Genomic DNA, 12,799 nt, shown 5'->3' on the forward strand with positions numbered 1-12,799 from the left:
GCCAGATTGGAAGCAGAGGGGGATCTCAATCCCAGGACCCTGATAAGGGATGCAGGTGTCCTAACCTGGGGCACCACATCTGTCCTGTTTTGGGCTTGTTTTTTCAGGAGGTAGTGAGTGAAAGGGTCAGAATACTAAGAAATATTCATTGGAAGCAGCTTTTAAGTTGTCTTTCATTTTCTACTTGAAGTAACAAAAATAATAATAACCAGAAACTATTCACATTTACTTCTCAACTTAACTGAAAACTTCCTTCATATCATTTTATTAGAGATGGACAGTAAGGCCCCATGAATACAATTTTTAATGAAGTTGAATGGAAGAGGGAAGTTTATACATTAAGAACATTCTAATAATACAAAGAGGTAAGGGGGAAAGATGAGACATTACTAACAATGTAATGTCATGGTGCTTTAGAAAAGTGCTCTATCCCTTTCTAATGACTTTAAAATAGGTTTATCGTTCCACTTACTCTGCCATTTAGTGTGATGTGGAATAATAGGGCACTGAGTAGTTAAGGAGATATGAAGAGAAAAATGTAAGGAACAGAGAAGCTTGAATTCCCCATAATGGCTTATAGTGTGGAGTTCTGAAGTTAAACCTGTTTCCTGACAAAGTCATCTCTTCTTGAGACCTGAGAAGGTTTAGGTGGATCCAGAGAGACCCAGGATCCTAAGTTACACCTGCAATTACCATAAGCTCCACAAGGGGGCCCGTGAAGCCGCCAGAACATTTAGGACATCTCACTGGGGTCTGCTGATACAGCAAAATGAACACAAGACAAAGCCCTGGGCTGTTTGGTCCTAAATGTTGTAATGGAAGGGGTGATAGGCTTCAGTGTGGGCTAGCCAGATGTAGCAAATAAAAATAGATGACCAATTAAATTTTAATTTCAAATAGATGATATTTGCAGTATGAGTTTGCCCCTGTGCAATCAATGTCTGGGGTTAGGGCTGGATGTGACGCCCAGTCTCATCATTGCTGCTCAGTCATCACCGAGGAAGGCTCTCCACAGCAGCCAGGGAGTCAGTCTTTTAATGAGCTCATCCAAAGACTCAGCCACAGCCAATGGAGACCGCATTTGCCTGCTCCACTTGTGCAGATATAGTATTGCCAAATTTGTAATTGCAGAAATTATGTGAATAATTTGCACATGTTTCCACAGGCTCTTTTTAGATACTTTTCATTTGTAATATTTTTACTCTTATAGTTAAAAATGGAAAGTAGAAAAGGCATGCCTTCAAAATTTTTGCACATCTAAGCTTTACGTAAGAGGTAAAGATGATTTTTACTTACCTGGAGACTTATCTTTACTGTTGTGTGGAGCCCAACCTATTTATAGTCAACCCTTCCATTCCCTCTCCTCATATCCTATTAATTCCTCTAAGGCATTTATCACAATGTGTTAACAATGTGTATGTGTTTCTTTCCTTATCATCTACTAAAATATACTCTTGAGGACAAGGATCATGAAGATCTTGTTCAAAACTATTTCTGTAATGACTAAAACAATACTGGGCACCTGATGGCAGCTAATTAAATCTATGTCATGTGTATGACTGTATGAAATAAATATTGGTCAATTTAAACTGCAGAATTTTGCAGCTGAAAATGAACCACTGAGCTCATCTCTTTCAATCTTCTTATTTATAAGAGGAATAATCCAAGGCCTAAATATGTCAAGTGTCCTTAGGCACTTAGTGGAAAACAAGGACTAAAATCCAAGTTTCATAGTAAACAAAAAGAGCTTTTTTTGCCATTAAAGGATTTGCTTCCTTATTTTGTATTTTGCTTTTTTTTAATCATTTTTTATTATAAGGAACAAGCCTATTTCTCTCTACCAAGTATACTCATACAATTTATATTTATAAATGATATTTTTGTGGAAGGGCTGAGTGTGTAAGACTCAGTTGCATTTTCTGAGTGCTTAATTATGCTAGAAACATTCACATATGGTTTCTTATTTTAATCCTCACAATATTATGTGGAGCTGGGTATTGTTGTCTCCATCTAACAGCTTGGAAACTTAGGCTCAGAAAACTGTATTGTTTCAGGTAGGTAAGAAGTGGTGAGGACAAGATTTAAAGCTGAGTGTTCCTTTCTTTAGCCGCTCCACTCTTACTACACTACAGTGGTGCTATATTTCTGATTTTGTTTTTCTTTATTGAAGCAAGCAGTCTAGGTGAGCCTATTTCTGTTGCCTTATTTGATCCCAGACTTAGTTATAAAACTCACTAAGTAATAGCAATATAGAGGTATACTAACACTTCAAATAGCTATTGAATAGACTATACAAAAATCTTTCTGCTCTTTTCTTTTTAAGATGTATGTATGTATTTATTTATTTGAAAGGAAGAATGGGGGAGAGAGAGAGAGAGAGAGAGAGAGGAAGAGGAAGAGGAAGAGGAAGAGACAGGAAAGAGAGATTTTCCAACCATTGGTTCACTCCCCAAATGTAACAGCCAGGGCTGGGCCAGGATGAAGTCAGGAGCCTGGAATGCCATCTAGGACTCCTGCGTAGGTAACAGGAACCCAAACACCTGGACTATCATTAGCTGACTCCAAGGTACTTTAGCAAGAAGCTGGATCAGAAGTTCAGAATAGCCAGGACTCCAATCAGGCACCCTGACATGGCATCCGAAGGGGTCACTTAACCCACTGCACCAGAACACCCACCCCTTTCTCCTCTTTTCTGTCTGTCGTATCTTACAGATACTCGCCAACAACTTGTTGGGTTTTAAGAAATACATTTGTGTAGAAGCTTTTAGTATTTGCAGAAGAAATGGTACACTAATGAACATGAATGTATGTCTAAATTACCTTAGTGTTTTAACAAGGTGTGCTCGCCCTTTCTAACACCTTTGTTTTATTTGTCATTTATGTCTGAGTGTTTTTAGAATTCTAGAAAACATGTTTTCTCTGTGTCCTTTCCTAGGTTTCCTTTAAGCCAAATTATTTATAAAGAATTAGAAAGTATAAAAATTAGGCCGGCGCCGCGGCTCACTAGGCTAATCCTCCGCCTTGCGGCGCCGGCACACCGGGTTCTAGTCCCGGTCGGGGCACCAATCCTGTCCCGGTTGCCCCGCTTCCAGGCCAGCTCTCTGCTGTGGCCAAGGAGTGCAGTGGAGGATGGCCCAAGTGCTTGGGCCCTGCACCCGCATGGGAGACCAGGAGAAGCACCTGGCTCCTGCCATCGGATCAGCGCGGTGCGCCAGCCGCAGTGCGCTACCGCGGCGGCCATTGGAGGGTGAACCAACGGCAAAAGGAAGACCTTTCTCTCTGTCTCTCTCTCACTGTCCACTCTGCCTGTCAAAAAAAAAAAAGTATAAAAAGTACATCAATGAAATGTGAAGAGATTAGCTTCTTTTTTCAAAAAAGAGAAAAAATAACTTTGAAGTTACTTTTCCAAAGTATACTTTAGTGAGTCAAACAGATTCAGGGGCACAAAATCATTTAAGAAATTTTTTTTAATCTCTAAATATTTTTTATCATATATTTAACAATTTATTTGAATTCAAATAATTTAGTGTAATTTTTAAATTTTGTCCCATTGATCTTTCCTTTGATAATACTTTTAACACATCTTTGTTTATTCTCAGTTGTCAAATAAAGGAAAATGCAGTAGAGCGCTTCATGTTTCAAATAAAAAAGCTTAGGGAAAAGAACCAAAAGTATCACGAGAGAGTAAGTATAAAATTTAAATTTTGTAGTTATTAAACATTTACACACGTGCTTTAAAAGTTTGTAAGGTATGATAAAACACGCTTTAGGAAATTATCTTCCTTAAGGCTTGAAATTGATTGCCTTGCAATTCAGTTAAGCTTCTTTGTACATGCGAGGCAAGAGTGTGCTATTCTTCCATTATATTAAGTATAATGTCAATGGAAGACAGCTTGAATTTTATTATTTAGAACATGAGAAAACTGAATCTTACATTCATAATTTTAAAGCTTAGAAACAGCATTTATCTTTTGACTTCTTAATTTAATTGAAGTATAACCCATTAGTTCTCTATTTTTATTCTCTGTATCTGTTTTCTTTTAGATTTTCAGAGAGTATGCATTCATAAGTGCCACTTGAAAAAGTACAATCTTAGTTGGTAAAATGACTAATTGGCTATGTAAGATGATATGCTGCTTTTATAAAATCCAATTTAAATGAATGTCAAAGGGGTACTACATATGACCATCAGAACTAAGCATCTGCAGAAACACTTGCAAGGTTTGGAAGCAGCAAATGAAAATTAACACGGTTTTTATCCCTCAGGGCATCTCACAAACAAGCAGATACTGTGGGTGTCCTCATTAGCACACTGATTTTATATAGACCCTAAAACTTCCACAGTTAACTATTTTACTTGCAGTTTGTCTAAAAAGACTTTGTCTATACATTTCAATGGAATCTGCACTCAGAGACCTGAGCTTGTACCCTAAGTGTTCAACTTTCTTTTGCCATTTTTTCCAAAATTTATATAAGCTTCCATTTCCTATAAAATTGGGATTCCCGTCTTTCCCATTGGACTAATTTGTTCATTCATTCAGCAAATATTTATTGGACAAAAAAACTGTTAGTGATTTAACTGTGACCCTGACACTGTCATGATTCTCAAGGACCAGTCACTTGTAATAGGGACTAAAACAGAAACTGGGGTCTGTGGGTAACAGTAGAGAGGAGATGTCTGCTTGGATGCAGGCCCTATGTGATGAGATTCAGAGCACAAAAGAGTAGTAAGCTGCCATCAAGGAACCAATGCACACCCTCCAGTGTTCAACAGATTAGGACTTGGTTGTGAAAAGTACAGATCAGGTCTGAGTTACTTTCTTTATTAGTCCATCATTTGGAACCAAAAACAGTTAAAAGTTCTTGTTTCCATGAGGATTAGCTCAAGAATGAGACACACCTATGTCTATGCCTTAATGAACCCACCAGTGATGATCATAAAGACAGTTTCCAGCTGCAACTGTATGTATCTGAACAGCAACCATTTCTTTCCATTTACGCTGCCTCTGCCCTAGTTTAAACTACCATTGTTTCTGAGCCATCCTTTCCCTCTCCAGTGTGTTTTCCACAGAACAACAAGAATTGCCCTTTGGTTACTCAAAAACTTTCAGTGTTTGACAGTCTTCAGTGGCTTTTAACTGGACATAAATCAAAGTCTCTTATCCTCACCAATGTCTTCAGGATCCTGCCAAAGTTGACATCTGCTCATCTCTTCAACCTTCTCCCCAGCTATTGCACTCTTTACTTACTACCAGTTCTTTTAAATCTTGCAAAACCAATGCTTTCCTTTTGGTTACTTCCTTTTCATGCCCACTACTAGGCTGAAATCTTGTGTAAAAATAATTCTCCATTATTAAGTTGAAAGCTCTTTAGGCAGCAGCAATCAAATCTACTTATCTTTGTTTCTGTGGAAGAGCCCAGCATTAGTAGATATTCCGTGAACATTTGTTGACTTGATTCACACTAACACAGTGAAAGGACAAGTTAAAAAAAGAAAGAAAGAAAGAAAAAAAAGATGGTTTATTTGAAAGGCAGAATGACAGAGAGGGAAAGATATTCCACCTGATGTTTCACTCCTCAAATGCCTGCAATAACCAGGTCTAAAGCCTGGCTAAAGCCAGGGGCCAGGAATTCCATCCTGGACTCCCATGTGGGTGATAGGGTCTCAAGTTCTTGGGCCATGTTTTGCTGCCTTCACACGTACATTAGTAGGAGGTTGGATTGGAAGTAGAGCATCCAGGACTCAAACCAACCCTCTGATATAGGATGCCAACATTGCAATCAGCAACTTAACTCACTGTGCCACAATGCCAGCCCTGGACATGTAATTTTTTACAAATAACAATAACATGCCTGAAAATAATAGTGATTGTGTCAGACATTTGATCTAGGGCCAGGCATTGTGGGGCAACATGATAAGCCTTTGCTTGCAATGTCTGCATTCCATATCAGAGTGCTGGCTCAAGTTCTGGCTACTCCCTGCTAATGTGCCTGGGAAGCAGCAGATAATGCCTCAAATACCTGAGTTCCTGTCACTCACATGAGAGACCCAGATGGAGTTCCAGATTCTTGGCTTCAGCCTGGTCCATGCTCAGCTGTTGTGGCTATTTGAGGAGTAAGCCAAAGAATGGAAAATATTCCGTCTCTTTTTTTCTCTCTTTTTCCTTCTCTCTCTATTTCTCTCATTCTGCTTTTCAAGTGAATAAATTAAAAAAAATTTATCTAGAAAGACTGGGTTCATTTTGAGAAACATTTTTAAAATTTTGTTTATTTACATAAGGTGAGCTAATTTCATGTATTTCATATATAGAGATTTCAGAGTATAATGATACTTTCCACCATTGTTCCAAGTATGGAAAGTAAATGGAAAATGTCTTTGTACCTATTTCTTTATAAACTATATGTGGTGGTTTTTAAATTATCTCTGTCGTTGGAAATTTTTTGTCTATATATCATGCTAAATATCTTTGAGCTGGAATTGAATTTAGAAGCCATTGTTGCCTTACTAAAATTAAGTAACATAAGTAAAACAAGATATTTTTACTTAACATTCAAAACATTCTTGCTAGAGGAATTTTCCACTTCTACAAAAATAAGTGGAAAAGTCCATATTTGGAAAAAAAAGTATTAGCAGTGTAATAGTCTAGCAAGTGATATTTCCATTGGTATTATTCAAGTTTCTAGAGATATTTCATTTTAAAATAACATGTCAAGTCAAAGTAATTCAAGTTATTTATAAGCAAACAAAACATGAATCTATTTCATTCAAGAAAATGGAATATCTTAGAATTGATTAAAGAGTAATAAATTGCTTTTTTCAGTTACTAATTTGATTGGCCCTCTGGTTTTTAATTAAACTTTTTATTTTGAGGTACTTATAAATATGCAGTTGTGAGAAGTACTACACAGAGAGAGATCCTGTGTGCTCATTACTTAGGTTGCTGTAACATATTAAAAAACAATAGCACAATACCTCAAATAGAGTACTGACAAAATTAACATTGATAGTTGAGAGACACAAAATTTCCATCACCACAAGCATTGCTCATGACCTTATCATAATTAATTATACCTGCAAAGATGGCTTTCAATAGTGTCACATTCTAAGGTTCTGAGTTGACATGAATTTGGGGGCAACATTAATACTTAATATGGGGCATATATGTTTACAATTATTATATTCTTGATGGTTTCACACTTTTATTATTATATAATATTCTTTTTATAGTCTCTAGTAACAATTATTTTCTTAGTCTATTTTGTCTTGTGTTAGTATAGCCAGTCACTCCAGATCTCTTTGGGTTCCTGTTTGCAGTGGGCATGTTTTTTCTATCCTTTTACTTTTGGCCTATTCGTTTCTTTGAGTTGAAAGTATGTTTAATAAAAGGCATATAGTTGGGTCATTTTTAAAAGTCCATTGTGCTAACCTCTGCCTTTTAATTACCATTAAAAGTAACATGTTTATGAAAATGTAACCATTTTCATTGAATGTAATTATTATAAGGAAAATTTATATCTGGCATTTTTGCTTTGTTTTCTATGTCTCTTGTTCCTCTCTCCTTCCATTTCTGCCTTGTTCTGTATTAAATATTTTCTTGTGTTCTGTTTTAACTCTCTGTTGTTTCTTTTATTATATTTTCTAAGTTATTTCCTTAGTGGTTGTCCTGGGGATTCCAGTTAACATGTTAACTTATAACAATCTATAAGATGGTTCAGAATAATGCTATATTTATTTTTATATGTATTTATTTTTATTTGAAAAGTAGAAAGAGAGAGAGGGAGAGATCTTCTATCCATTGGTTCATTCCCCAAATGCCCACAACAGCTAGGAGCTGGTATGAAATCCAGGAGCGCCAATAGGAGATACAAGCATCCCAAATGGCATCTTAACTGCTATGCCAAACTGCAGCCTTACCAACTTATTTTAATAATGTACAGAAACTTTGTTCAGTTTCCTTGCTCCTCATGTGGGTCATTATTTTTTATCTAAAATACATCTTCATACAGTATGTTCCCATAAACATAAATTGATAATCACAGCTTTATGCAGTTGTCTTTTAAATCAGATGGAGGGAAAAGGAATTACCAAAGAACAAATTATTCTTTAGTTTAGAAACATGGATGGGATACCCACAAAAGTAACCTAGTCCATATTTCAAATGGGAAGTTTTTGAATGGTGAGTAACCATCACCAAACAGTAGAGAATTAGGGTCATTTGTGAAAAAAAAGCAAGATCGAATGTAAGTTCCACAAAAGCAGTACTTTTAAAAATTGTTTCATTCCTAGTGCCCAGAACACCACCTGGCTGTGGTAGATGACTAAACGAATAATGTGTGTTAGAGAAGAACAGTGTTGGTGTAAAAGATTGAAAAAAACTTATCTCCAAGCTTTAACTTCAATGTTCATTGATCTGGTGTTACGATGATGGACTGTACCTTAATAACACAATTTTTAAAGTGTAACATTGTGTTCGATGTTACTGTGTTAATAGGCTTAGCTTTATTTGACTATTCCATGGTCCATAAGCTCTTAGAAATATTATTGTATAATTTATTTCATTAAATGTTTCTTTCGCACTTTGCAAGCCCCAATGTGTGGATATAAACAGTTTGGCAGATGTTGTTAACTGCTGCTGATTGTCGTGACAGAACCGACACTTGAAGGATGAACAGATCTGGCACATACGGAACCTACTCAAGGAACTGAGTGAAGAGAAATCAGACACATTACCTGCTGTGTCAAGGGAGGATGTTGAAGAAGCGATGAAAGAAAAATGGAAGTTTGAAAGAGACCAGGAAAAAAACTTGAAAGGTGATTTAGGAACTTAGAAAATTATCATAAAGTTGTATCAGAATTTATTAATGCATTTGTCTTCCAATATATTCAAAATGCTACGAGTGTATTTTGAGTGACATCATTACCACCACAGCCAAAAACACATGTTGGTAAAGGGGCAGGGGAGGGAAAAAAACCCAAGTGTTTAGAAGCCAAGTGAGGAAGAGGAATAAGGGCGGTGATCACAAAGGTAGAATCCACTGACTCTGAACGCTAGATGGGTTCCTGTTAGGTGCCATTCTGAGCTTCTCCTCACAGCAGGGACTTGTTCTTTCTTTTGAGAAATTCTGTTGTTTGGTGGTATCATTGGCTTTAGCCTCAGTGTAGATTTAGGAATGATAAGGTAAATAGAACCAAAAACATCCTCTCTCCCCACTATCTAAGGGAGCTAAGAACGCCATGATTTAGATGTTGGAAAGAAGGATTAGAGTTGGGAAAGGGGAAGTTTGTAGGCTATGGGAGAAATGATGCTAGGCATGGGTGATGAAAGCCAGGATACATGCTTGCTGCAAGGTTAGGAAATAGAATCCTGGGAGTAACTCGTGTGTAGTTTTGATGTGTTCATGGTTTATAACTATTCCTCAATCCCAAACTTGTTGCTAGGATTTCTAAGCCACTTCTGTCAGAATTTCTGTCAATACCATGTCTGCTAGGAAGCTGGAAAAGAGGAGAAAGAGAATTGAGCACTGTCAGGAAACAATACCTGAAGCTAAGAGCCAAAACAAGGAATGAGATTTTCCTGGATTTCTCCAGATGTTTCAATTACCTACTTACCTGGGGCACTTTGCACACAGCAGGCCCATTACTCATTAGATAGTTTTCATTTTGAGTGAAATAGTTTCCAAGATCATATATTGGGAGATAAACTTCATTTTCAGAAATTTCTTAAATTGTTCCTATAACCCTCCCCCTGCCCAACTCTCTATTGGCAACCGTTATGTCGCGAGATGAGACATGGTGCATTTTGCAGGATTCCTCTCAGAGAGTTACGCTTGTGTTTGGAAGGAATACTTTAATAAGTCCCTTGAGAAGGGAGTGAGACCCCAAAAGCTGCCCAAGTATGCTCACTAAACTGCCTTCTCAGGGGAGTGGTCCCAGTTAGTTGAGGTATGCCTGTTTATGGTTTGGGCTGAGCAGAGGATGTATGTGTCATACAGGACTGGGGCCAAGTGGGATGACTGAGCACAGTGAAGGAGGGCTGGGCATGCATGTGATGGTCCAAGGAAGAAAGAGTCCTACAGACACCAAGAAACACAGAGAAAATGAGAGGACAGATGTGTCGCACACAACAGCTTATTGCAGTCCAGATTCTCAGGCCCCACCTAGACCTACTAAATCTGACTCTGAATTTTGACAAGATGTCAGGAGATTCCTATGCACATTAAGGTCTAGGAAGTACAGCTGCAACCCCTTTTTTTCAACTTTTAGATAGCACTCTTATAATTGCAAAGATAAAATCCAAATCAGATTGGCCTAAGCATAAAGGGGATAATAATTTTCCCACATAACCAAGCCGCAGAAGGGTTGGATGCTGCTGACCTGATCCAGCCCTCACATGCTGTTAGAGCTCACCATTTAAAAAAAATTCTTTGTGTGTGTTTGTGTGTGCACTCCCATGCATGCTCATGCATACCCATGTTACTAGAAAGCAAGGGACAAGGGTTCTAAGAAAATAGAACAGGGGCCTGCGCTGTGGCGTAGCGGGTAAAGCCACCGCCTTCAGTGCTGGCATCCCATATGCTCACCTGTTCAAGTCCTGGCTGCTTCACTTCCAATCCAGCTATCTGCTCTGGACTGGGAAAGCAGTGGAATATGGCCCAAGTAATTGGGCCCCTGCACCTGCGTAGGAGACCTGGAAGAAGCTCCTGGCTCCTAGCTTTGGATCGGCGCAGCTCTGGCCGTTGTAGCCAATTGGGGCGTGAATCAGCAGATAGACCTCTCTCTCTCTCTCTCTCTCTCTCTCTGTGTGTCTGTCTCTCTGTAACTCTGCCTTTCAAGCAAATAAAGAAATTTAAAAAAAGAAAAGAAAAGAAAACAGATCAGCAACCACTACATTCATGTGTCTTTCAAAATCTTGAGTGACATATAGCACCGCTCACTTCAAAGGCTGAATGCCACACAGTGGTAAGACAGCAGCAGTCTGCTCCAGTGAGAGGCCTGCTGCCCAACTGAGTTATAGTAGTATTATTAATTGTTTATTGACCCTAACAAGCACCATCTGTTAAGAAAATTTAAAATTCCATATGTACAACTCTGGAAAAGACACATCTAGAGTCTTTCTGAACCTTTGCACTGAAGAACATCCCTCTGACCTGACTGGAGAGCTTCAGCCACTCAATAAACTTTTATTGAGCACCAAGTAACTTGTGGATTTACAGAGATGAGTAAAATGTGGTCTTACCTTCAAGGGGCTTTCAAACAAGGTGATGCGTGGTAGTGAGCTAAGCAACCACTAAGTCCACAGGACTTGGCTCTTTGTAATGCTTCCTTTCCCACAATATTCAGCGGCATGATATTCAGGCCTAAAGATTTTAAAGATGTATTTATTTGAAAAGCAGAGTGATAGAGAAAGGGAGAGGGAGAAGGAGAGAGTGGCGGGAGGAGAGGGAGAGAGAGGGACAGAGATATCTTCTATCTGCTAGTTCACTTCCCAAATGCCTGCAACAACCAGATCTGGGCCAGGTTGAAAACAAGAGCCACGAACTCCATCCTGGTCTCCCATTTGGGTGGCAAGGGGACAAGCACTTGGGCCGTCCTCTACTGCTTTCCCAGACACATTAGCAGGGAGCTAGATTGGAAGTGGAGCAGCCAGGACTGCAACTGATGCCAGCATCGTAAACAGTAGCTTAACCTGCTGTGCCACAACACCAGCACTCCGGCCTAAAGATGTGCCAGGGCATACTGACAGTTTATATGTTTGACATGGTTCAATATTTGTACATATTTAATTGGGGAACTTGTCTTTCACTCTGAAGTCTTACTAAGGTGGGGAGGGAAGGAGAAGATGTGCTATTATGACTATCATTTACTATCACTTAACACAAGGGAAGTCCAAGCAAATGAACTATTGATGACTGAATCAAATTGACTTACAAAAATAGTTGCCAAAGACCTAGGAAGGACATAAGTTAAAAATCACTTTTTCCCAATAGAATAGTGGCCAGAAAAAAAATGATAATTTTAATTAAAAAATATATTTTATAAAATATGTGATCTACAAAATAGGACCCCTATTAAGCTACCACATGAATAATTTAAACTTGTGGATTCCTAGGTAAATGGATTAATTATTAAATCTTCCAGCCACAGCCCCAAAGCACACATCTATTTTATAACCAGAAATAGATTTTGAATCAGGAATAAATAATAGTTTGAATAATTTAGACTCTCTTAAATTGTAGATATAAAATGGTACTTATGAGTTTAACAGTATTTTCATATCAGATCTTTACTTCATAAAAGCAATTGCAACACATAATGGTTGCAAAGACAATAGAAATGATGTGATGTCTTTATTTTCTTCTCAACAGATATGCGCACACAAATAAGTAATGCTGAGAAACTATTTCTTGAAAAACTCAGTGAAAAGGAATATTGGGAAGAGTACAAGAATGTAGGGAGTGATCAACATGCTAAACTCATTACATCCTTACAAAATGACATCAATAAAGTCAAAGAGAATGCAGAGAAAATGTCAGGTCAGTTGCAACTAAGCTAGTTCAAGTTCCATAAAAATTCTTTAAAGGGCATACATTTGGTGGAGGAGAAACATGGGTACTCTTTGAATCATCCTTTACTTTCTGCTGGCTGCACAAGCTGCTATGAGCCCAAGGGTAAAGGTGGAGGAAGGCAGTACAGAAATGATCCCAGGACACTGATGAAACTGAGAAGAGGAAGTAAAGAGATGGGAGAAGCTGGAAAGATACTTGACTCAGTGGGTGGTGTCTCTGTGTTCCTACTCCT

General features: G+C 38.2%; 1 protein-coding gene across 1 annotated transcript in view; it reads left to right on the forward strand.

Moving 5' to 3' along the window:
• Positions 1-12,799, forward strand: part of CCDC83 (coiled-coil domain containing 83) — a 44,187-nt gene that overhangs the window by 3,454 nt on the left and 27,934 nt on the right. The window contains exons 2-4 of the mRNA XM_062198287.1: positions 3,600-3,684; positions 8,650-8,812; positions 12,367-12,534. Coding sequence (XP_062054271.1) covers positions 3,600-3,684; positions 8,650-8,812; positions 12,367-12,534 — 416 coding nt within the window. The remainder of the gene's footprint in view (positions 1-3,599; positions 3,685-8,649; positions 8,813-12,366; positions 12,535-12,799) is intronic.

Source organism: Lepus europaeus, chromosome 7 (assembly GCF_033115175.1).
Source record: "Lepus europaeus isolate LE1 chromosome 7, mLepTim1.pri, whole genome shotgun sequence".
NCBI classification, from domain to species: domain Eukaryota; kingdom Metazoa; phylum Chordata; class Mammalia; order Lagomorpha; family Leporidae; genus Lepus; species Lepus europaeus.